This window comes from Paramormyrops kingsleyae, chromosome 1, assembly GCF_048594095.1.
Source record: "Paramormyrops kingsleyae isolate MSU_618 chromosome 1, PKINGS_0.4, whole genome shotgun sequence".
In the NCBI taxonomy this organism is placed as follows: Eukaryota; Metazoa; Chordata; class Actinopteri; order Osteoglossiformes; family Mormyridae; genus Paramormyrops; species Paramormyrops kingsleyae.
The window spans coordinates 67,202,412-67,226,316 of record NC_132797.1 but is presented as its reverse complement, the minus strand read 5'-3'; the positions used below and the strand labels follow the sequence as shown (position 1 = coordinate 67,226,316).

At 43.5% G+C, this 23,905-nt stretch overlaps 1 protein-coding gene across 6 annotated transcripts in view; it reads left to right on the top strand.

The window, feature by feature from the left end:
• The window catches only part of kalrna (kalirin RhoGEF kinase a), a 140,288-nt gene that overhangs the window by 42,828 nt on the left and 73,555 nt on the right, over positions 1 to 23,905 (top strand). For all 6 annotated transcript variants that reach the window (XM_072718159.1, XM_023832749.2, XM_023832575.2 and 3 more), the window contains exons 2-10: positions 1,986 to 2,060; positions 3,960 to 4,074; positions 5,997 to 6,189; positions 6,822 to 7,346; positions 11,317 to 11,439; positions 12,902 to 13,093; positions 13,851 to 13,982; positions 15,907 to 16,137; positions 20,348 to 20,470. In XM_072718159.1, the coding sequence (XP_072574260.1) occupies positions 1,986 to 2,060; positions 3,960 to 4,074; positions 5,997 to 6,189; positions 6,822 to 7,346; positions 11,317 to 11,439; positions 12,902 to 13,093; positions 13,851 to 13,982; positions 15,907 to 16,137; positions 20,348 to 20,470 (1,709 nt within the window). The remainder of the gene's footprint in view (positions 1 to 1,985; positions 2,061 to 3,959; positions 4,075 to 5,996; positions 6,190 to 6,821; positions 7,347 to 11,316; positions 11,440 to 12,901; positions 13,094 to 13,850; positions 13,983 to 15,906; positions 16,138 to 20,347; positions 20,471 to 23,905) is intronic.

The following is a 23,905-nucleotide window of genomic DNA, read 5'->3' as shown; positions in this document are numbered from 1 at the left end:
ATGTCCCTCTTGCTCAACTTCCTCAGAGGCACTATGGGCAACAACCATCTTGCATCATTTGGCCGATGTCTACTGGGGTTCCTTCAAATCTACGAAGTTATTGAATGATTGATTGATACATTCCTGTAGTCTCCGGTTTGACTCCCCATGATGCTGCACTGCGGGGTTTCCCAGCCTGGTCTTCAGGGACCCCCCCCAGACGCTTCGTGTTTTTGCTCCCTTCCAGCTCCCGGTAATGTGGACCCCCCCCCGAGGACCGGGTTGGGAAACACTGATGTACTGGATAGGCGGCTGGAAGATGGGTGGATGGACGGATATCAGAAGAGGATGGAGGAGGGGGAATGGCTGCTGTGTAGCTTTCTGCAGACTGAAAGGGACTTGGATACATGCAGCCGAGACATACTAACCTTTCCTAAAAAGTCTAGCAAACAAATCAAGAAAAGTACTATAAAACTGATCCTGAATCACTGCTTAGGGAGGAGAAATACACATCCATCATGTGGGTCCCTCCAAGCGTTCATCATCTGGTGTGGTCTGTAAAGCCAAAAACTCTGAGGGCTATAAGTCCACAGAAAGCGGTAAACAAGAGGGACGGTTTCCAAAAAAACGTCCCCTGTGACCTGAGCAGCCGAGTGGTCAGTGAGCATTGAGAAAGTTCAAAAAACATAAACAGCAGCGCCTGGTGATCCGAAAAAACGTTTTAGTGTCAGTGACTTGCTGAAAACTATCTACGCAGCATTTTTCAAGATTGCAATCAAGCTGCATTGCATCTTTTTGTTGTTATTTTTGACCTTATTGTTTGCTTAGAAAATACATAATTTTATTTGCTATTTATCAAGAATAAAAATAAAGACCAACTTTTGATGTTGGTACTGGGGTCACTCTTGGAACTTGCAAGCCCATGTGAATATGCTTAGCGTGTTTTCTGGAAGATTTGTTGCCGACAAATCTTGTCGTAGATTTGTTGCCGTAGATTTGTTGCCGACTGAGAATGTACCCTTGGCTGCCATCTATCTGCCCTCCGCTGTGATTGGCAGAGAACGCGATGAGCGATATGAGCCGGCCGGAGACCAGATACATATTTTCCGATTGTCTCACACTAGAAAGGTTGCAGCCCTACAGAAATATGGCCGCTATCGAAAGTTCCGGTGGTGGTAGGTGAATGGGGATAGTTAAAGACGAGGATGAAGGGCCAAACCTTGTCTATTGCCGTACTCATGTAAGTACGAGGTTTGTACTTGGACCAAAAGCTTAAAAATAGCATGGTTTATTAATCAGCAGGGTTGCTTTCCTCTGTGAATAAGAAGCCTTTGACTTTGAATAAGCTGTTTATGCTGTAATCAGACTGAAACTAACCATGCTTGTTTTGGGGGAGGTAACAGAATCACTTACTTATAAAAGGTACCGGGGAACTTCCCTTTAACATGGAAATGATCTTTTCCATATGAATAGTCAGAGTGGTGCGGCTTGGAGATACTGGGATAGAAATTATCTACTGCATTGTGAATGTGTCACATTTAGGGACAAAAAATTAAATGGCTTATAATAGTGTTTCCCATTCCTTGGGGGACCCCGGACAGTCCACATTTTTGCTCCCTCCCAGCTCCCAGCCAATCAGGAACACCGAATACCTGTACAGGTGCGCTGGGAGCTTAGAGGAAGCAAAAACGTGGACTGTGCGGGGTTTCCCCGAGGAATGGGTTTGGAAACACTGGCTTATAAGATGAGCTTTGTGAAGGAGCATGTTGTCCGCTGCTGTTGTCGTACACTGGTCTGGGAAAAACATCAGCACTGTTTCTGAAATTGGTCTGCCTTTTTGTGATATGCAGGCATGTCCTCCAGTGGTGGGTAGAATCAGACCGACTTCTAGGTGACACTGTAAGTTCTGCCACTGGGACACAGGTCGCGTGTGGAGCTGTCGAGGGATGCTGGACCACTAATGAGATTACAGAGAAGCTGACTGCTGCGCCTCTTGTCCTCTGCAGGGTCTTTCAGGAACGATGGAATCAAAGCGTCTGACGTCCTGCTGGTTCTGAAGGAGAAGGTGGCTTTTGTGTCAGGTGAGTATAGAGGAGGCAGTCATGGAGGATGGGTACTTCCACCTAGGACATGGATTCCTGTCCATGCCTGAGCAGTGTGGAGATAACCATGTACAGAGAAGAGCCTGTTTTAGTCCCACAGAGCCCTCTGTCCATTGACTGACATTAAGGACCTCAGTGCCGGGGTAATGAAAGATTATCAATATCAATTATATACTCACAGCGGGTACTGTTGTGTGTTCACTCAAACACAGCCTAAGCCCCTCTGCTCTCTCGCAGTCTGCCAGCTGTTTTGTCCACAGGAGCTGAGGTATTTACTTTGATGGAAACTTTACTGTTTTGCTTGTCTTAGATCTGATGACACAGAGAGTTCAAAATATGTATAAAAATACGATAAAGTCCAAGCAGAAAAGAGACATTATTTATGTAGCACCCCATATAAACGTGAAAGCAGACATTCTGTGGGTTCTACGGTCTAGACCATGATTAGCGTTTCTTCCACTCCATGTCCACGGGCTTTGAGGGTCTCACTACGGCCCTCCCGAGCCGTAAGTAACTCTCTAGATTTACGAGTTTCTCCATTAAAGGCTTTTCCATCATTTAATAAGGAGAGGAAATGTTCATCTCAGTTTCGTCTTAGCAAACTGGGTATTTCGGTTTTTTGTGCTATAATCTCTCCAGCTGCACCTGAGGAAAAAAAGCAACAAGTAGTTGGGGGGTAGTTAAAACATTATCTTGGTTTTTTAAATTAAGTTCTGCAAGCCATTTTGTCGTCGAATGCCTGTGGCCTGTACCACAAAGCAAGATTTGTTGGATTTATGGATAACATGCTGGATTTAAGTTACTCCAGTTAAAACGGACTTTATCCTAGTTCACTTGTGTTTAGCCCAGACTGTCTTAAATCCGACAAGTTCCCTTACAAATCCAAAAATTCAGCTTTGTGATGTAGGCCTCTCGTGCACCAGGCCTGTGATATTTACCTAGAGTGGTTCAAAATGTGGACAGAAAACTTTTTAAAGGCAAAATTGGATGTGACCAGATTAAACCTAATAGGGGATAAGGCTTTAATTCAAAGTGTTTGAGATGTTTCATAAAATGCACAGAAATACCGTCATGGCAGGTACATTGGGACGTTCAGCATCAAGCAGCATCAGATCATGTTGCTGTCCTCACATTCCCAACTCTTTTGGAGAGTAACGCAATCGGGAGATTAAGGGTCCTGGGCTCAGGACCTTAGACTTTTGGCTCGAGTCAGTGACCTGGTTCAGACAATGTGTTTGTGCGGCAGCCAGTTCCTGTCTCAAAGGCTGGCAGAGACAACCGAAAGTAACTAGTAAACCAGTTCTGAGGCTCCTTTTCATGGAGATGAAGACTAAATAAGGGTCTGATTACGCTTATTACCGTGCCATTCATCACTTGACAGCCTTGGGACTTTGCTGAATGTGTTCACCTTTCTCCCAGAGAAGGAGCAACCCCAATGCTGAGTTTCGGGAGGTTTCGTTCCCGTGGAACCGCGTGGTTTCCTTGGCGATCTTGCAGTGCGGCACGGCACGCAGACCAGAGGCTGCAGGGAGGGCGAGAGCAGGGTTTTGGGAAACAGCAGTGATGTCAGGCGATGCCCCGTCAGCCGCCCAACCCTGATTGACCCAATTTCATCCCTCGACTCTCTTAAGGTGCAACGTGAATAATTACCAGCTTAGTGACTAATGAATAGTGCATTATTTGAAGCAGGACACAAGTGGATGACCGGTGATGCATGTAACCATGCCAACCTGCGACCTCAGCATATGTTTCTTAGAAAACTCAGAGTACTACAACATAAAGAAGAGATTCTGTTTCCCTGACAGATTGAGCTTTTTTTGCAGGGTTAAGCCTGTTTATGTGAGTCTCCAAAGTAAACTATGACTTCTCTTCTTCCAGGGGGTCGTGACAAGAGAGGTGGTCCAATCCTGACATTCCCCGCCAGAAGCAACCATGACAGAATAAAGCAGGAGGACCTCCGAAGACTGGTGACATATCTGTCCACTGTGCCCAGGTATCAAAAAATAAATAAATCTGGAGCTGAATTTTTGCTTACTTTGGGTTTATGATACATACGGATAGTAGAAGAAACCAACCAATTAGCAGTTATTCATAATTCTCTTTCCATGTTGTATAAATCAGATCATCTCCTCTGAGGTCAGTTTGGGTTTCACCAGACTTTCAGAATCTTTTTTCATCTCTAGTGGCTCCACGCTTGATCAGCATTTAGGAAGCGTTTCAATCATTACTTCTGCGACCTCCCTCAACGCCAGCTGTGAATTCCTGTCAAAAGCCCTCTCTCTCTCTCTCTCTCTTTTTCTTTGGAAGAAATCCTTATTGCAGATCTCTTTCTGCTGTTACCAGAGCTGTTATCAGCTATTTTGGGCTGATCAGCTCCAGCGATAGGTGCCCAGCTCATTAAGACAAAAATCTCTCCCTTACGTATTTTTCTCACTGCTGAGCACAGCTTGACGGTGGGGATGTGCTATGAGTTTCGAGCGGGGTTTCATCGGAAAACTCCCTAGCCCTTTTGTAGCGGAGACGCTGTGTCATTTTATCCAGCGTTTACCCGGACTCTGACATCATTAGATACTGCCACGCAGGCTCCGTCTCTTTATCATCAAGGCCCTGCCGAACATTTAACTGCCTTCGATAGATGAGCATTTTTAACAGTCTTCAGTAAAATTCAAAGGCGTTCCTCTGTAATGGGTCCATTAAAGGTGCTTCCCTGATAGATAGATTATTTATGTCCTGTACATCTGTGATTTCTTAGCCGTCTACAGTATTTATTCTGATCAGCTGTTTTCAATTTCTATATTTATATTTATCGCTATAGACTCAAATTCGATTCATGTTCTGACGTTAATTCCTCTTTTAAGAGAACTTCAGCATTACTGCTGATTGTCCCAGATCGGAACAGTTTGCATTCCTGGGTCTCGAGCTTGAGAGAGGCAGGTTGGGGAGCCGGTGGGTTCATGCCAGGTCACGGGGGCGCGGAAGAGGCGTTGCAGGTGCCCTTCTGACTTTCCTCTTGCTTATTATTTTGTTTGACAACAGAAAGAGCTTCACCCTCTGCAGCAAAGCAATCCTGCTTTAAAACTGATGGGGGATTTGTTAGTTCCCCTGCCCCCCAGTTAAAAAAAGAAGCAGACTTAAGTGGCCATGGGCTAACACCCCACACCCCCAATCTTGATGTCAGCTTGCCCTGATTGTTTTTTGACCAGTGACCCAATGATTACGGAAAATTGTAGGAAATGAACGGACTAATGAGGCTGCCTTCGTTGTTGGAGTCGCTACAAGGTGGCGTACGCCGTGCCTTTTTTTGTTTTGTTTTCGTCAAGCATACCCGTTTCCTCACAGCGGAACCAAGAATGGCTCTGCGCTCATACAGGATGTGTTTGGGAGGGCTCCCCTACGGTGCGATGCAGAGAAAAGCAATTACACCATATTTTTATCTTTCAGTTGTGGTGGGCACGTGGTCCCATGGAAAAATGGGCCAAGAAAGAATCCCAGTAGTAACAGAGCCTCCTAACCTTGTTTTTTTATTATTAATATTCTGTATTATTATATGCATAAGATGGGATCACTGTTTGGGAGATTTTTAATAAAAAGCTATGAATTAATTGAATTTGTACAGGCAGCCTTTATAAAAGTTATATGTGGAAATTTATGTCTTGGGGTTTTCAATAAACACTAGTTGAGGTATTTGGGTTGCAGGTGTTTGTTTTTTAAAACTGAGCCAAATCTATCATCGGTTTGATTCCAGTTTAATTTATTCACTCACCATAAACACCAGCGGTGTATATCAGGGCCATTAAATTCTGCACTATCCTTAGAGCGTCCGCCCCCCCCCCCCTCCCCCGACACGGGGGCCTCCAGGCCCACGGGGGACTGAGTGCTGGTGGTGACATCACCTCCTTCCTGTATCCCTCACAGTGAGGACGTGTGCAAGAGAGGCTTCACCGTGATCATCGACATGCGCGGATCAAAGTGGGACCTGATCAAGCCCCTGCTGAAGACCCTGCAGGAGGCCTTCCCCGCCGAGATCTGCGTGGCCCTCATCATCAAGCCCGACAACTTCTGGCAGAAGCAGAAGACCAACTTCGGCAGCGCCAAATTCACCTTTGAAGTGAGATTGCCACAAGTGTGCTGACAACAGGGCTTTGACCCAGAAATCCTTATTTATATAGCCGTTTTTATTTCTTCGTTGTTTATTTGTTATTTGGCAGACATTCACACATACCCCATTTAAACTGTCTAATTACACAGTCTACCTTACTTGCCTAGCTTGTTAGTCCATTTACCCAGACCAGTGAAGCCTTGCTAATTAGTCTTTTTTTTTTTTATTCCAACATGTCAAATCAGTGTTCTTAAAGAGACATTCAGTCCTCTTTCAAACACAGGGAGAAGGGCGTTGAAGAGAGATAAATAATATATTTATAAAATTTGCAATTATTCTAAATAATGTCACAATTTACCCACGGAAGAAGATGTTTGTTGGCTGTTGGAATGGGAAAACTGTTATGAATTAAGAATTTAAATATCAGGGACAAAAAAGGAGTGTTTTTTTAAAATGCATTTACAACAGTAAGTTGTTTATAATGTGTTGTATTTCTGTTAAGCTACAGAATTCCATTGCTTGGTTTGTGTGTGTCAGTTTTGTGAGCAATTGGTAAGTGTTAGACATTAGCTAGTTTCAGGTCAACTTAGCATCTACACCAAAGCTTCAGCCAATCTTCTGTCCCCGCTGTGTCGTGACAGACCAGCATGGTTTCAGTGGAGGGGTTGACAAAGCTGGTGGACCCCTCGCAACTGACTGACGACTTCGAGGGCTCGCTGGAGTACGACCACGAGGAATGGATGGAACTACGTGTGTCGCTGGAGGAGTTCATCGGGAGCGCCGTGCACCTGCTGTCTCGCTTGGAGGACTTGCAGGAGATGCTGGCCAAGAAGGAGTTCCCGGTGGACGTGGAGGGCTCGCGCCGGCTCATGGAGGAGCACGCGCAGCTGAAGAAGCGCGTGATGAAGGCGCCGGTGGAGGAGCTGGACCACGAGGGCCAGCGGCTGCTACAATGCATCCGGGGCGGCGGCGGTAACGAGGGTGGCTTCTCCAGCCGCGGCTGCGTCTCCGGAGGCGCCGACTTCCAGAGCTTGGTTCCCAAGGTGACCGGGCTGCTGGACAAGCTGCACTCGACGCGGCAGCACCTGCACCAGATGTGGCACGTCCGCAAGCTGAAGCTGGACCAGTGCTTCCAGCTGCGGCTATTCGAGCAGGACGCCGAGAAGGTGGGCAGCTGGCAGGTTTGATGGGGGGGGGGGGGTGGTCGGGGATGGGGAATCCCTTAAAAACCAGATGGAGGGGGGGTGGTGTGATTATACATCAGATTGGGGGGCCACTTTGATATGAGCCATGATATGAGGGACTCTTACAAAACCAGTTGGGGGTGGGACATTTATAAACCAGATGGGGGGGGGGGTGTGATTATACATCAGATTGGGGGGCCACTTTGGTATGGACTGGGATGAGAGGGACACTTATAAGCCAGAAAGGAAACAGACTAGCACCCTTTGGGGGCAACTTCAATTACTCACATAAAGTATCTCTGTAAAAACTGTATGTCGGGTAAAATCTAAATTTAAGCTTAAGATATAAATTGGCATATTATGGTTATAGTGGGAATGGCACTGTCAGTTTTAAGGTGATTTACAGTAACTGCAGAAATTAAGGGGCCCTTCCATCAGCTCTCAATGGAATCCCCCCCCCCCCCCTACCGGACTGGGCAGTTAAAACAGTCGTGTCTATAAGCGGTCATCCCTCTGCCGGGGGTCTTTAGCACTGCGGAGCCTCTGTAATGGTCCTTTACCCCTGACACCTGTGGGAATTAATCCAGTTACGGCGGGGAGACCACGAGAAACCTGATTGGCTCAACTAAAAACCCCGCTGTAAGGAGAAGAAGGTTGACCAGAATTCCGCGGGGAGCAGACACATCTGAGAAGAGTACGAAGGAGGCAGGGATTGGAGGGCAGGATGACGTTGACTATGGGTGACATAACCATGGAAGACGGCGTTGTCATAGAGTCTTATAATCTTACGAGGTCCCTTAATTAAAAAATACTTAAGCCGGCCATAGCGAGGCAGGAGGGATAGTGCCAGAGGCGAAGCGAAAGATGCAGCATTAATAAAGCAAGAAAAAGCATGGCTAGTAATCTATTATTAATCGAATTCCCATTTTTACCCAGACAAGATGAATACTAAGCTCTGAAAAGTATAAAGACTTCATGCAACGTGTGACATAAAAATTCCAACCCAGTTCAGTTTTAGGGTAATAGGTGCCATGGGAAAAATACAAGTATATTTTGAGATTACCCCATGCCTGTTAAGTAAAGTGAATTGTATTTTATAAAGAGGGAAGTTCAGACTGTGGCCAAATCCAAAGAGCGATATTGTTGTGTAGCTGGGAAGGAGACATTCATCAGGTCCTCACAGATGTTCTGAACATAAGGCAGCAACCGGTGACATTGTTCTAGAGAACGACAAGCATGGTGAGTGAGGGTGTCTTCCGAAGTGCCCTCTCCCCCCCCCCCCCCCCCCCCCCCCGCCTTGTGCTGAGTCTCTACAGGAAGCAGATTGATGAATTAAATAATTATGGCTGCCAATGTTTTCTGGCAATTGATGTGTGAATGGTGTGTTATTCGGGTGGAGGTCTTTAGCTAATGCCACAATACTCTGTATTGGGCAGGTGTTGCATTGATAATACTCTATCGGGCAGGTATTGCATTGATTGGCATGAAAAATAGGATTCCATTATTGCAGTTTTCGTAGCAATGATGTATTTTTATACTCTCCTTGGTGTGAGGTTTGTTCATCTCTTTGGAAAGGGACTGACTGATATTTTTCAGGCAATTCTGTATACATCCCTTAACTTATTTTAACTTGAATTGACCATTTGCAGCTACATTAGATGGAATCTTGTCAATTTTGTTTATGTCTAAGAAATAGAAGTGATTATGCAAAATGTTTTAATGGCAGTAGTTTTGCTTTACCTTGTTCAATTAAATGAGAATTTCAAGTAGTTTAATAATAACATGACTTTCTGAAATGTTTTGGATGCTTTTCATAAATATTTCTGCCTTAGAGGACAAATATTTAGTCAAGATATACAAGTGCAAACATGCAAAACATTTAAATTTATTAGGATTTCAACAGTATGTAATCCACTGTTCCGTGGAAATGTTTATACCATTTAAGTACACTGGGATGTACCAGTGGATGATTGGTATTCATTCACTATTACTCTTTTCCATAATACTAGCTGCTTTGCTTTTATCCAAATAAACCCTTCTAATTTGTATGCTACCCAGATGCTTGCAAAGATACTTATTATAGTTTGCCACAGGCCACCTCATCGCGCTTTGGGTTGGAAAGGTGCATACAAAACAGAGGGGTCCCCCATAATGGTATTAACACTGTTAAAGCAGCATTTAATAAAGATTAATGAAGTAGTATCAGGAACTGCTATTGTCTGGAAATGTAACGGAACGGTCCCAGTAAAGATCGCAGGAGACATCCAAAGGCTGTGAGCACCTAGCATGCTGGGTAATTTCATCACATTCCCTGGTGACACACATTAGGCTACTTTCTGTAGACACTCCGCAGGACGCTGCTGTTGACTTGACCGGCCATTCACACTCTTGGTGTTTCACCTGAACAGAGTCAGACAAATTGATAAAATATATTTTTAAAAATTAATAGAAGCATTTGGCTGTTCTACTAAGTCCTGTCTGTGAGCTAGTCAGTTGGAAATGAATCAGGACTAGATAATCCTTCAAAATGACAGCCACAGCCAAAGAATCAATAAATTGATTGTTAGCTAGTTAGCTGCTATGAAATGGAGGCGCTGTAATGTACGTGCTTCCTCTGCGTAATTTTTCATATCCTTGCACAACCCGTGATGATGAACTAATTGGACAATGACTAGAGGACCTCATTTAGGTGAAGGCAGTAATTTCCTTAATTATAATTGTGCCCCCCTCAGGATTTTTTTTGTATTTTTGATCAGGACTGGCCCAGATAGTGATTTATTTTCAGGGCGTACTGGTCGGCTGAGGACAGGTTTTAGAGAGAGAGGCCGGATCTTGATCTCACTGCCGTCAGTGCTGGGCAACATTGAACAGACCGCAGACTCCAAGGAAAAAACCTTGCATTTAAGACATATAGTAGATCTGGCAAGCTAGAGGTGTTCAGAACACCGCAGTTTAATTTGCTTATAGGGCCCTGGTCAGCTTCAGCTTGGAATGATGCAAGTAATACTTGACTTGGCAAAAAACACGTTAACACCATAGATGCTGTTTTGCTGCAGTGAAAAATATATCAAATGCATTTTAAAATGTATAATAAATAAAAATGATAATACTCATTCATAATACAAAAGATTTATACCTATCATCCAGTGGCGCTTATCCTTAAATATACATAAAGGTATCCCCCCATTTACGAATGTTGGCTTTACGCCATTTCGCTTTTGCTAAAGACCTACATTTAGCACTCGTTTTTACTACCTGATTCGCGTACGAAAAAAGGAGAAAAGCGAAAATAGCGTTTGATGTGAAACTTTCAATAGCCACATTCTGGTTAAGTTCACTGGTGTCTCTCTGTGATTTAAGGTTCCAAAGTATGATTCGAAATTTGATACAAAGGATGATATTTCCAGTGTGCTGCACTGTTCAGAAGGCAGGGAATTACCTGAGAACTTTGAGAATTTGTTTTTTATGATGCCTTATGATGGCTCTGTGTGTGTTTTGGTGGCAACGCCATTGGTTACTAAGATGCACTCTGATTGGTTGATATATATGTGAAATACACAATTTTGTGAAATGTGTCATTTTATTGTGTACTGTACTTCTATGCTGAACATTATAAACAAGAAAGCAGTGAGCTTTCTGCAGCAGAAATCTTGCATATTGATACTTGTATATTAATGGATTCTTAAAAAAAAAGTATAAAAAATACTTAATATTTGCCAATTTAAATTATTTTGCCCTGAGCCAACACAATATTTTGTAATACCTGAGAGAAGTACACTATATTGAATGAAAATTAATTTTGCAAAAGTGCATTTTTCCATTGCTTCGTTGATTATGTTCATTTAATCCCAGATTGTGTTCATTCTTTGCCTTTTAATAATGTACCCATCAAGCCATCCATGCAACCAAACACTGAAGCTAAAACCATAAATAGTTTCCTCTCTCTTCACAGATGTTTGACTGGATCAGTCACAACAAAGAGCTGTTCCTACAGAGCCACACAGAGATTGGAATTGGCTACCAGCATGCCACGGACCTCCAAACTCAACACAACCACTTCGCCATGAACTCCATGGTATGTTTACACTGTCTGTCATTCCCTGAAAATTCACCAGCTAGGATTTGTGTGTCAGTGGTTTCCTGGAAGAATAATATTGAGTTTATATATGCATTGGTCATGTGATTTATGGGTATTTTTATTTCTCTGTGATGATTAGTGTTCACCCACACTCCAGCACTTATCAGATGACTGAGACGTGATGATGTAATTCACCTAGGCATCATTTTTCCAAAACAATGCATTATGCATGCAGTCTTAAGGAGCAGATACAGCTGGAGCGTACCTCTTGAATCTCCAGTCACATGACTGCTGATGTGACATTGTACAAAATACAGAAATATAAACCTATGTGAGACTTAGCGCCTGGGAGATGTGATTGTGCTGGGTGCAATGGTGTTATGTAGTGTTAAGTGAAGTTTCATAAGTAGTGGTGAGTGGCACTGAATGAGTAATGTTGAGTGCTAGTCAGTCCTTGTTTTGAATGATGACTGTTTTCAGAAAAAGTGTTGAGCAGTGCAAAAACCTTGCTGAAACCCAGTTGTGTTCAAGTTTCACCAAACAGCGGGCAGAATTTCAAGTGCATTTACTGCCATTTAATCACACGAAAACCTGACCATTTCATAAAAAAACGTGCTTGGTGTTCACAAAGGAAGACTTTGTTCTGTGGTGATTCATGATGCGCTAAGTACATGTGATTCATATGACAGTAATGGTTAGATTGAAATGAATAAGATGTCAGTTGTGCTTCTAAGGTATGTGTACTTCTAAGGTTGGTTGGGTTATAATAGAATAACTAAAATGCATTACTTTCTATTAAAAGAACAAAAATATCAAGTAGGGTAGAGAGTTATTCTGGTCTTGAAAGTAAAAGGAAGTACTAGCTTAGGGAAGCGTGGATGCATTTGTGGGTCTGTGAAAACAGGATTTTGCAGATTGAAGGCTCCGCTGGACAGAGAATGTTGTAGACAAGGAGGCTTAGGAATTCTCACGCATCAGTTGGTTCTTGGAGGAAACTCTGTCTTGTTCCTTCTGGCTCATATATCAGCAGTGAAATGCATTTCATATGGAGCAGACACCTGCCTGCATTAACAGCAGCTAATTTCTGTGACTTAATTGGTCATAATATTAGCAAAATAAATATATAAATGTGCTTCACTTAAAACTATCGACTCGTGTTTGTTTATTTTAAAGCTGCGCTGGGTTATCTTTGTATATTTGATACTAATGTAATATTCAGATTACGTGAGAATTACAATCATACTTAGGAACGATCTGTCTTTTATTTATGGTGATTGGCACAGTGTGTAAAAACATGATACGACCGATACCGAAGACATCAGATAATGACCAGTGCATGAAAGTAAATTAAATTACATTTTAAAGGTCAGTGGCATTAAAATTACAAGGACTGCAGGTTTCTTATGGAGGTGAGTACAGTATATTGATTATTTTCCACTCTCCGTCCGCCACGGGGCAGAACGCCTACGTAAACATCAACCGCATCATGTCGGTGGCGACGCGTCTCTCAGAAGCCGGACATTACGCCTCGCAGCAGATCAAGCAGATCTCTGCTCGGCTGGACCAAGAGTGGAAGAGCTTCGCCGCCGCCCTGGATGAGCGCAGCACCATCCTCGCCATGTCTGCCGTCTTCCACCAGAAGGCCGAGCAGGTGAGAGCGACGCGACGCGACGCGACGGCCAAGGGGGTTAAGGAAAGGTCGAGTCCCGTTGTTTGTAAGCCTGGAATTTCAGCATCAACCATGCAGTCAACAATACTAATACCAAGGATAAAATGCTGAAGGGATAGAATCTTTTTTTCTGGCAGAAAAAAAGGATTTATAGCTTGGTTAATAGCATTTGCTATAACATAATCGATAATAGGCGGTAAGACAAGTCGTGCATCATACATTTTTAAATGCACAGCTGTGGAGGTGAAAAACCAAATGACGTGCAGAATTATTAATAACAGCAGAGGAAAACTAGTTACTAATGCTGTAATGATTGCTAACCTTGGGGTTTTTACTGCCAGTAATACTTTACATTTCCTCTTAGATATTTTTTTCCTTCATTGTTTAGCAAACTATCTAAAGTGATTTATAAAGAGTCAATAAGGAGTTACCTAAAGAATAAAAATTTGTGGTATGCACAGAACCGTTTGTGTTACATCTTGTTCCTCTGAAGATAAATAAGGTAATATTTATCAGTTTGTAAAAATTGATTATTATGGGAAGTAGTTATCCTCTTTTGTTGCACTGGAAAGGTGTTTAAACGTATCACTTTAAGAAGTTATAAACAAAGTAGGAATTTTTGGTATATGCTAAATGTTTAACTGTGTACAAGTTACACTTGGTATGTAATCGTGTAATTCTAGGATGTCTTTAAAAATATGACATCATGTATCTTGCCCCCCCCCCCCTCTCCATTCAGTTCCTGTCCGGTGTGGAAGCCTGGTGTAGCATGTGCAGCGAGGGGGGGTTGCCCTCGGGTATGCAGGAGCTGGAGATGGCCATCCACCACCACCAGTCGTTGTACGAGCAGGTGACACAGGCCTACGCCGAGGTGAGACCCATGGGGCCTCGACACACTTTGCTCCTGACCTGATTGATGTCATTTTGGCCATGCAGGAATTGAGACAATTAGCAGTGAGAACAGGACCTTGGTGTGCATTCCTCCGCACTGCCTACCGTTTTGGGGGAGGGATGAATTGAACGCATCGCAAATCCCATATCTGAAGTGTGGCTGGTAATCGAGAGCTGCGAAGCCAAACATTTGTTGCGTAATCAAGGACAAATTACCTGTGGCAAATTCCTCTTTATTTAGGCCAGGAATCTGTGTTTATTTTGGAGGTAGCTGGCAGACCTGTTGTGTTCAGCAGAAAATGGCAAAATCCAGTAAACCCATACAATGGCATTTAGTTATTATTATTATTATTGTTATCAATGTTATCATCGTTATTATTATTTTTAATTAAATAGAAAGTAATGTTTTCATGCGTATTAAGACATGGAAAGAGGTTTGAGAACAGTTGTATATCTGATTAAGGACTCCCCTTCTACGATGCCTGTTCTCTTGACATAATTAAGCCACTGATTAAATAACAATAAACAATCACACCATCGCTTTCATTTCATGAATTACAAATTGCTGCTAATTAGATTTATTGATTGAAGCCTTGACAAGCAGGACAAGGCAGCAGCACAATTACTTTTGGAATATTGAGATCAACACTTGGGCAGCTGATTAATTATGAATTTACTTTGTGCCCAACAGCATAAACTCAATCTAGGAGGCCATGATAATTAGACCTTACTTATAGGCACTTCTGTATTTATATTTGTATTAATTTTCAGTCATCTTTTGGCCTTGTGAGGTTATTTAATCCAAGATGAAACCTTGTAACATCCCCAGAGATGTGACCATGCTGGTAGAAACAGCAGGAGAAAGTTCTTCAGGGCCGGGTCTACTAGACAGTGAGATAGCTGGAAACTTATTTTTGAAATCTGAATAGTTTTTGAATGCTAAACACTGGCGGGTGACCTTGTTTTCTTCACAAACAACACGCAGACTTGCTTGGCACAGGGCAAACAAACAAGCTGATAAGATGGCAGGGGGCTGTCTGCAAGAAAATACCCCCTCCACTCCCCCCACCCCCAGAGGGGTGTGTCGCTAAGCCATGCAAGAACAGGCTCGACCTAAAAGTCATGCCAAGGAAAATTAGCAAAACAGGATCAATCTTGATAAAACAGTGGAGCTTCTCTTCTAACGTGCCCTGACGTTTCTCTTCTAGAAGAAGTTGCTGCCATTGTTTGTACAGAGTCTTCTTGTCATGCCTGTGGTTGACAGACAAAAAGTGTTTGGAACTTGCGGATGGTCTTTAGATAGCCAAATGTTAATACTACTAGTATGAAACTTCAAATAAATTATGTAGTGTTATGATTTATTGTATAAATATTACTTTGGACCAAGTCCAGTCTGCTTTTGAAGAGTGTGGTTTTAAGTATAACAGCATATTCCCTCCCGCTGTCTCTCTCTTATTGTTATAAATATTCCCATGTGCCGTCCTCAGCGATTCACTGCGCCGTTGTTTACTGATCATGAAGAATATGGGGTATTAACTGTGCCTTTTAATGCCGGTTCTTTGTTTAGCTAGTCCATGCTATAAATGGGAAAACCATTTCTAAAGCATGTGACGTGTTTCTCCACATGAATGGAAGCTGCAGGTTCCCACATTCTGTTTTATTTTCATCATATAGATTTCTAATGTTGTTTTATGGTTTCAGTGAGTTTAATCATGTGCTGGTTCTGTCAGTTTCCCAACAGTGTGTCCAGTGCAGGATTGTGAGGCTGGGCACACCCTAAGTGGAATGTGTGCCACTTCTTCACTACTTATTATGAAAACTATAGACAACACTTGACCTCAGCTGTTTTTCCAGGTAAAAAACACTCTTCAACTCAATGATTCTCATTTCCTTACTGACCCCAGGTCAGCCAGGACGGCAAGGCCCTGTTGGATGTACTGCAGCGCCCCCTAAGCCCGGGAAACTCCGAGTCCTTGACGGCGACGGCCAACTACTCCAAGGCAGTGCACTGCATCCTGGACGTGGTGCATGAGGTGCTGCACCACCAGCGCCGCCTAGAGGGCATCTGGCAGCACCGCAAGGTCCGGCTGCACCAGCGGCTGCAGCTCTGCGTCTTCCAGCAGGACGTACAGCAAGTAAAGAACTAAATCGCAGAACTAAATCACGAATCACAAGTTTGACACGTCAGCTGATTGGCGAATGATGAAACATTATACGACACGGGAGGCTCTGTGTGTAATGCCATAGCAGGCGTTCGTTTTCATCTTCCTTCTTCCAAAAGGTTATGGCGCCTGGTGCATCAGTATTCCTGTCTATTCAGCCAGCTGCGGTCCAGCTTTTGGGTCTCTCTTATGCAGTTGTTTGGTCCGAATTGCTCTTGAGCAAAGATGAGAACTTAAAACTCCATCATTTTCATTGCATGGAAACGTTCGGGATGTTAGGCTGATGTTCTTTGGTTTTTTGTGCCACATGCATCCATGTGCGGGCCCTAAAAGACGACAGAAATCCTGTCGACAGGAACAGTGTTGATTTTTGGTTTTACTGACTGTGAAAAATAATTGCGTACGATGTTTGTTTTCTACTCGGCTAACCACACATTGCTGTTTTACGTCTTGAAGTCTAGTTTGTTTGAGTATGTCATGCATGTATGTTTTGAGGATTCTTAATGTGCATGCGTGTGACAACGAGTGCATGTCGGAATGCCGGTTGATTTATACACGTGTGCGTTTGCCGGCCTCGCCGAGGATGATTTATGGGCCAAGCTTGGGGTTTTCCCATTGGGCTCTTCTCCCCTGCACATCCCATAATGAGACTGAACTTCAGTCACCGTCGTGCCTCCTCTCTCCCCTCCCCTCTCCCACCCCATTAGTCATCCACAATTTTACTTGACGATTGCCCTCAGACGCCTCGGTCCTGGAGGAGGCTCACTGCAGCCTGACCCCAGGAAAAGCCCCCCCCCGCCCCCCCCCCCCCCAGGGACCAGCCCTCAACCCCCCTCTAACCCTGATCCCACTGGTCCTCTAGCATCATAATCCCGGACTCTGTAAAAGCACCATTAGATCATCTTCTATTTCGGCCACCCTGAGTAAACCTTGTGCCAGTTGTGCGGTTTTTGTATACTCTACTTCGGTTAAAATTCCTCATTTTTTATTATGTTGCAATGTAGTGTAGTAGCTAGTTTAGTTCAGGCAATTTTCACGTAGATTTGTACGAGGGCAGCACTGTGACTCAGTGGTAGAGCTCCTTCCCCCTGGGGGGGGTTGAGTCTGTTTTGTGTGTGTGGCGTTGGCATATTCTCCCTCTGCTGTGTGGGTTTGCTATGGGTGCTCGTGTTTCATCTCGCAGTCCAAAGATGTTCAGTCAGGCTAGTTGGTGTTGCACATTCGCCTGTAGTGTGGGGGTGTGTGTGGGTGTTTATGTGCCCTGCAAAAGATTGGCATCAAATCCAGGGTGTTCCCTGTGCTTTCTGTGATAGGCTCCAGGCCCATGGATGCTGTCTGAGATAAGGGTTTGCAAGATTAATGTGCGGATTCACTCAAGACAAATGACTTGAATTTAAAACACCAGTCAAAATCTGCTATTTAGTGACAGTAGAATAGCACTGACCCTAAAAATGTGCCACGATTGGTTTAGTGAACACAATAAGTCAGTGTTAAATTGAGTGAATTACAGTAAGAACACAGGGCACATAGGACACCGCAGACAATCTGTTGTTATCCTCCGGCAGGCCGTCGGCTGGAAGGCCTACAGCTCCCTACGTTGCATTTCTTCTTGCCCTTCTGGGGTGTGTGTGCCTGTGCATGTGTGTGTTTGTGGATGTTTTTATGTTTTTTTCGGTATCCTCTATTATCCACTAATGCTCTCTAGAACAAAATATAGTAGGGGTTACACTGTGTGCAGAAAGAGATAGGATACTGGATGCCTTCCCAGAATTAAATCTGACCGGTCTGGACCCGGTTTCCTCTGTAGAGGAACAAGAAGGAACCTTCTGCACAAGATGAAGACTAGAGCTCTGGTTCCCACTGACTAAAGAGAGCTTTCTATGAATTTAGGAGCGTGACAATAGAATAGTGACTATATTCAACTTATGTATCAGTTTATTGACTGATTTATAATTGTGTAAATTTGTATATGAATTTTGGCTTATTTGGGAACCATGTACTGTACCCACCAACCTAGTGACTGACCACCAGTTCTGAGCACGACCCCAACTTTTTGGTGTAATAGTGAGGCAGAGTCATAGCTATATTTCATCACTGCGAATAATCGGGCCAGCGTGTGAAAACGGGGAAGGCTGGCAGAAGAGTCTATAGCAGGAGAAAATAACCCCCCCCCCCCAAAAAAATAAAAAAATCCCAATTATATTGGCTGTGGATTAGTCTTTACTTCGCCATCCACAGGAGAATTCTCCGGGCCGTCCCTCATCATACCCCCCCTCCCTCCCTCCACCTCTTTCTCTTGCTCTCCCTTTGTTTCTCTACCTCTCTCCGAGTCCATCAGCTGCGATAGTAAGCAAGCGCTGATGACTCGCTGGCAGGCTAGCCCAAGGACGGCTGCGGCCCCACTCAGATGGTGGGGGGGGGGGGGAGGGTTTATCAACTCCGAGCACGCAGACACCCGCCAGCGGAGCCCCGGTGCAGACTGTCCTCATTCGCAGCGGGTGACTCACAGAGGGAATACCCATTACAATGGGATCCCTCCATCTACTCTGCCTGTGAAATGCATGAGAATCATCTGAAACATTGGAGCTGCAACTATGGTTTTGGGCAGGAAGTCAGTCAGCACATTATTCCTGTTTTTTTATGTTACATTTTGAATTCATCATTGCAGCCAGGAAGAGAGAATGTTGACATTTACTTCTGCTGAAGGGGCGAGGACTGTTTAGTCTCTGAATATCTAAATAAAATGGTGACTTTCTACTCTGTGAGATGCGTGAGGAATGTCTGCAATGAATATTCGACCGAGAATGAATGCGATGCAATGATTTCATTAGACTGAATAATGGGCTAGAATCATTTGCCGCTTAAATTGCCTAATGGCTTGGAGAGCCTTCAGAGGTAATGTTGGGTGCTTCTGTGTGTATGAGGCGTGTATTACTGTGCAAAATTTATGCTGAAGGAGGACATTGTGGGGAAAATAGTGTATAAACCCGACAACCAGACTTCTTTGAGATTTTAAAATATTGGACATTTCATTCACCCACTATCTATATGTCTTCATGCTGATATATATATACACACATTATTTTGCACATTACTTTTGGTTTGGTGTTGTATTGATTATACCTAATAGGCAAGATCTTTTTCTCTTACCAGTAACACTTGGTTTAATCTGAACCAACATTTTCACTGGGCTACGTATCTCACATGAGCCTAACATTGAGCTAAATCATTTTTTTAAATAGTAGTCTTTATTTTATAGTACTGGTTTTAGACTGCCTTTCTGACTGAAAACTCTCCGCTTTGTGCACCATTAGGTAAATTGCCTGGCCTCCTAGTTAAAGTTAAAATTCCCTGCTGTTTGATTGGTTGAATGCTTGTTTTAAATAACAGCAAGTATCATGAAAAGAGGCAGAGAGAGCAGTTCCCTGTGGGTGCTTCTTCCCCCCCCCCCACAGCAGCCGAGCGGCTGGGCGCTGCCTCGAGCTGCTTGCCCCGCTGTCGTGACAGCTGCAGGGACGTGGGAGGCTAAAGTCCCTGTTTCTGCAGACTGATTAATCAGAGGGGAAAGCGGTCGGAAGGCTTGCGTGACGGTGTGGGGTCACATGCGCACGCGGTCTCCAGGACCTCTCCCTCCCCACTCTGGCGTGCAAATCGCGTAGATGTGGAGGCCAGCCTTAAAGACAACACGGGAAAATAAGATAATTAAAACCGGGCTGGGAGCTGCTGTTTCCTGTGGCCACAAATTAAACTGATTGCTGCCGCACGTTTTAGTTTGGACTGTGACATCACAAGAGTGCCACAGGGCAATGATTTATTTTAGTCGTAGCCGGTTGTTTTCCCTCCAGTGCACAACAAAATGTATGCAGATGACCTCATATGCAAATAGTCGCCTTTCCTAATTATTTGGGGAAACCACGTTTCCGTGTTTTATGCTGACAAAGTTTCAATTTAAAATAAGCACAGCAGATGAAAACCAAGGCTCTCAAACGTGTTCAGGAGCGCATCTCTTGGTCTAGACTGCAGAACTCAGCTGCATCCTGAGCTGCTTGCGAGTGATTAAACCTGGCTGCGCGTGGCAGGGTGGTGGGAGAGCTGCAGTGGCGTGCGGCGTTCGGAAGTTGCCCGGGCACACGGGGTGGGCGATTGTCCAAATGTCAACTGACCATGTGTTCTGCTCCTGCAGGTGATAGACTGGATCGAGAACCACGGAGAGGCCTTCCTCAGCAAGCACACGGGGGTGGGCAAGTCACTGCACCGGGCACGGGCACTGCAGAAGCGCCATGATGATTTCGAGGAGGTAGCCCAGGTGAGACCCCCCCCCCCGAATCCCTACTTCCGCAGGCCGTACATCCCCCCCCCAGCGATCTGTTCCATGCCCTGCTTCTTGTTACTACGCTTGGAAATCGATTCGGAGGAGTCCTGCCAAACATATGTCATGTGCTGCTGTGAATTAGTCCCCCTTGAACCACAGGGCATTTCACTGCAGTCTCTCAAGATGGGGTTTTTCTTTTTGGTTAGAAATTTTCATCAACTGCATTGATTGAAAACAGCTGCGGCCCTCAGTTTTATTATACGAGGATTACAATGGTCCCGTCTCAAAACATGTCACTGTGTTTTGTTGTTCCGTTTTTTTTCCCCGAGATGCTCTATTCTTTTCATAACGGAGTGGTAGTCTGCCAATGTTAAAAGCCCTGTCAGCAACAAGGCAGTGAACTATACAAAACCATAAACAAGCTAATTTGCCCGAACACTTGCTTAAAACAAAAAGAAACCACTGTGCTAATCTATTTTACAAGTGTGCTCTTGAAATTCAATTAACTGCAAAGTGACATTTCCTGAACTGAAGAATATTATTTGGATTTATTTTTGTTAAAGCTTTCATACTGTTTAAAATTTAAAATTAAGCAAAAATGGTTTAAAAAAAAAGTTAAGCAAAAAGGTTATAAAATTGAATACCAGAATATACATGAATTGCAAAAAGAATATAGGTTTACATTGACTACATGAAAAACATGCCTTCTGATAAGATGTAGTGCCTTATACTGTATATTGCACATATCAAGTAGAAGGGCCTAAAACAGCCAATTCCTGCCATGGCCTGAGCAGTCCTCGGGAGTAACTAGTTATATGTAACCACATTACATAATTAAATTACAAAATAAATGTATCTGTAGTCCATTACAGTTAATTAAATTACAGTTACTAATAACAATGTTGTTGATTACAAAGGGGTTACGTCCTGATATATCTTTTTCAGGAAAAAAATATATGTACTGTACAATATACCATTCATGCTGTTGCTTTGCATCTTTTCAATGTGCAGAAGTGCCCTTATTTTAGCATATTTCCAAACAATGCAAGTTGTTAGGACAAATTTGACTTTTCAGTTTTATTGCCCAATTGTTACAAAGGTAATCAAAGTGTATCAAATGCAATAAGATACATTATTTTGGTGAAATAATCAAAACTTAAATTACATTTTTCATAGAGGCAGTAGTAAATTGTAATCTGTTATATTTCAAAAGTAACCTTCCCAACACTGGTCGTGGGCTGAGGGGGTTGTACTGTGTGTGTTTGTATCTAAGGCTTAATGATCCATAATTTAGATTTGTGGAGCTTCATATGCTGCAGAATAGACTGGAACTTCTGGTCAGACAGCCACTGGTAGTAGATAAAGCCGCATCTATCCATAGCTGTAGGAGAGCATGTCCATAAGTATCCTTTTGCCTGTGATATAGCCATCAGATTCCTGCTGTTAGCAGAAGGCAGCAGAGCCATGGCATGAAAACCCAAACAGGATCCTTTCAAGATCCAAATGTCCAATAAATCAGAAAGAACACTAATGTGACAGCACCATTCCAACATTTCAGTACAACAGCCCAGACATAAAACACGCCAGCAGTTGGAACAGAGGGATTCCATACTGCTGATTTTATATAGCAGATGTGGTCTTGCATATGCCTTGCCGATAGGCTTATAGTTTTTCATTAGATGGCCAGGATACTTCAGCCAGAATTTTTAAGCCAAAAATAATTTTTCCCAAATTGTGTCCCAGTTCATCTCTCACTCCTAGTGGCTAGTTTGGCAGGATATGAATGCGTTCAATTTTTCATACATGGTTGATGCCGTCCCTCCTATCAATTCATTTTTACTGAAATAACTTTAGTAAGATAAATGCTTCCTACTCTAGCTCGGGATGTATTAATTATAACTGGACAGCAGAAGGGAGACTATGGATACTATTTGTTTTTATAAATGAAATTGAGTTTGGCTGAGTGACTCTGTAGTTCGGGTTTGGTTTCTGATCCCAGCTCATGCTGGAGTTTGCCTTCTCCTCTGGTGTTTCCGTTGGGTTTTCTAAATGTACTGTCCTTGTAACTTCCCAGATTCAGAAGTTACACCATTCAGACAGGGGCTCGACAAAATGGCTTCAGTTTATTTTAATGCGTTTATGATTGTCCTGGCATTCGGATTTTCACCTCATATGTCTAATGGCTGGTTCTGCATAGTCACAAACCTAACTGGAGGACTTGTGGAATCAGCATGGGAACATCAAAAATTTCCCAAGGCAGAAAAAACTAAGACTTTAAAACCTTGTAAATAACACAAACGGTGGATTGAAATGATACATTTATTAAATAAAAGCACCAGTGATGTTATGCTTTAGCTCATTTTTATTGAAGGCTATTCTGGTAGAAAAAGCCAAATTTATTTTCCTCATTGTGCCTTTCAGTTTAATCTCTATTCAGCATTAACTCATATGAGTATTATAGCGATTTTCTAAATTTGCAGTTATTTTCACACAGACACCTATAGGAGGATTCAATCTGGGCTCCATCCACCAAGGAAGACACTCTAAATTGGTGGAAAGTCCTGCTGCTAGGAGTAGAATGCAGTTGAGCCTGTGGACATCCTAGAAAAGTGTATGAAACCTTGATTGCTGCTTATGGTTTGGCGCTGAGGAGCCAGTTATTCCTGCATAGTATGCAAACACTGAATCACTGACCCTACGGCTTGCTAAACAAGGTGTAAATAAAAGAGCTACGATTAATAGGAGCCGAAAGTTATTTAACAAACTTCACGAATGATACTTGGCCAACAAAAAATAGAAGGATCCGACTTGAACTGGCCAGCGGAACCCTGAAAGACCCACAATCTGGGCATCTGTTGATGGAGCTAAAACAAGCTCTGTGAAGTGGTCACCGAGAAGAAAGACACAGAGTGAATCCTGCAGAGCTGGAGGAAAGACAGGGCTGGCGAGAGAGGGGTACCTTTGCAGCTCCGGAATAAGCCTGAATGGTGGTATTCAATGCTGCTTTTGCTGTAGAGAATTACTGGGAGCTCTGGATGGGGGCTGCTGGGATAATTCCAGACTGGAAGAAAGACCTTCGACTAGAATAGGGCTGCCCACTTGGGGACTTGTCCAACAACGTGTGGGAAGGACTAGACGGTGAAAATGGCTCAGGAATCCTATGTTCTCCTCAGAGTCACACATATCGTACACGTCGGTGGTCTACAGAATAATGGAGACAATTAGATAACATAACATATTACATTTTAGTTTGTCATATTACAGGAAACCTTTCAAATTACCTCAGGTCTCATCTTTCACTGCCTGTTTAATTTGACGCCACATTAGCCTCGTTTCCACCAATGCGGTGCTGGTTCTGGGCTTTTTCCCAATCCGGCACTGGTTCCACACCTGGGCCAGGAAAAATGGGTTCAGCATGGCACCACAGAA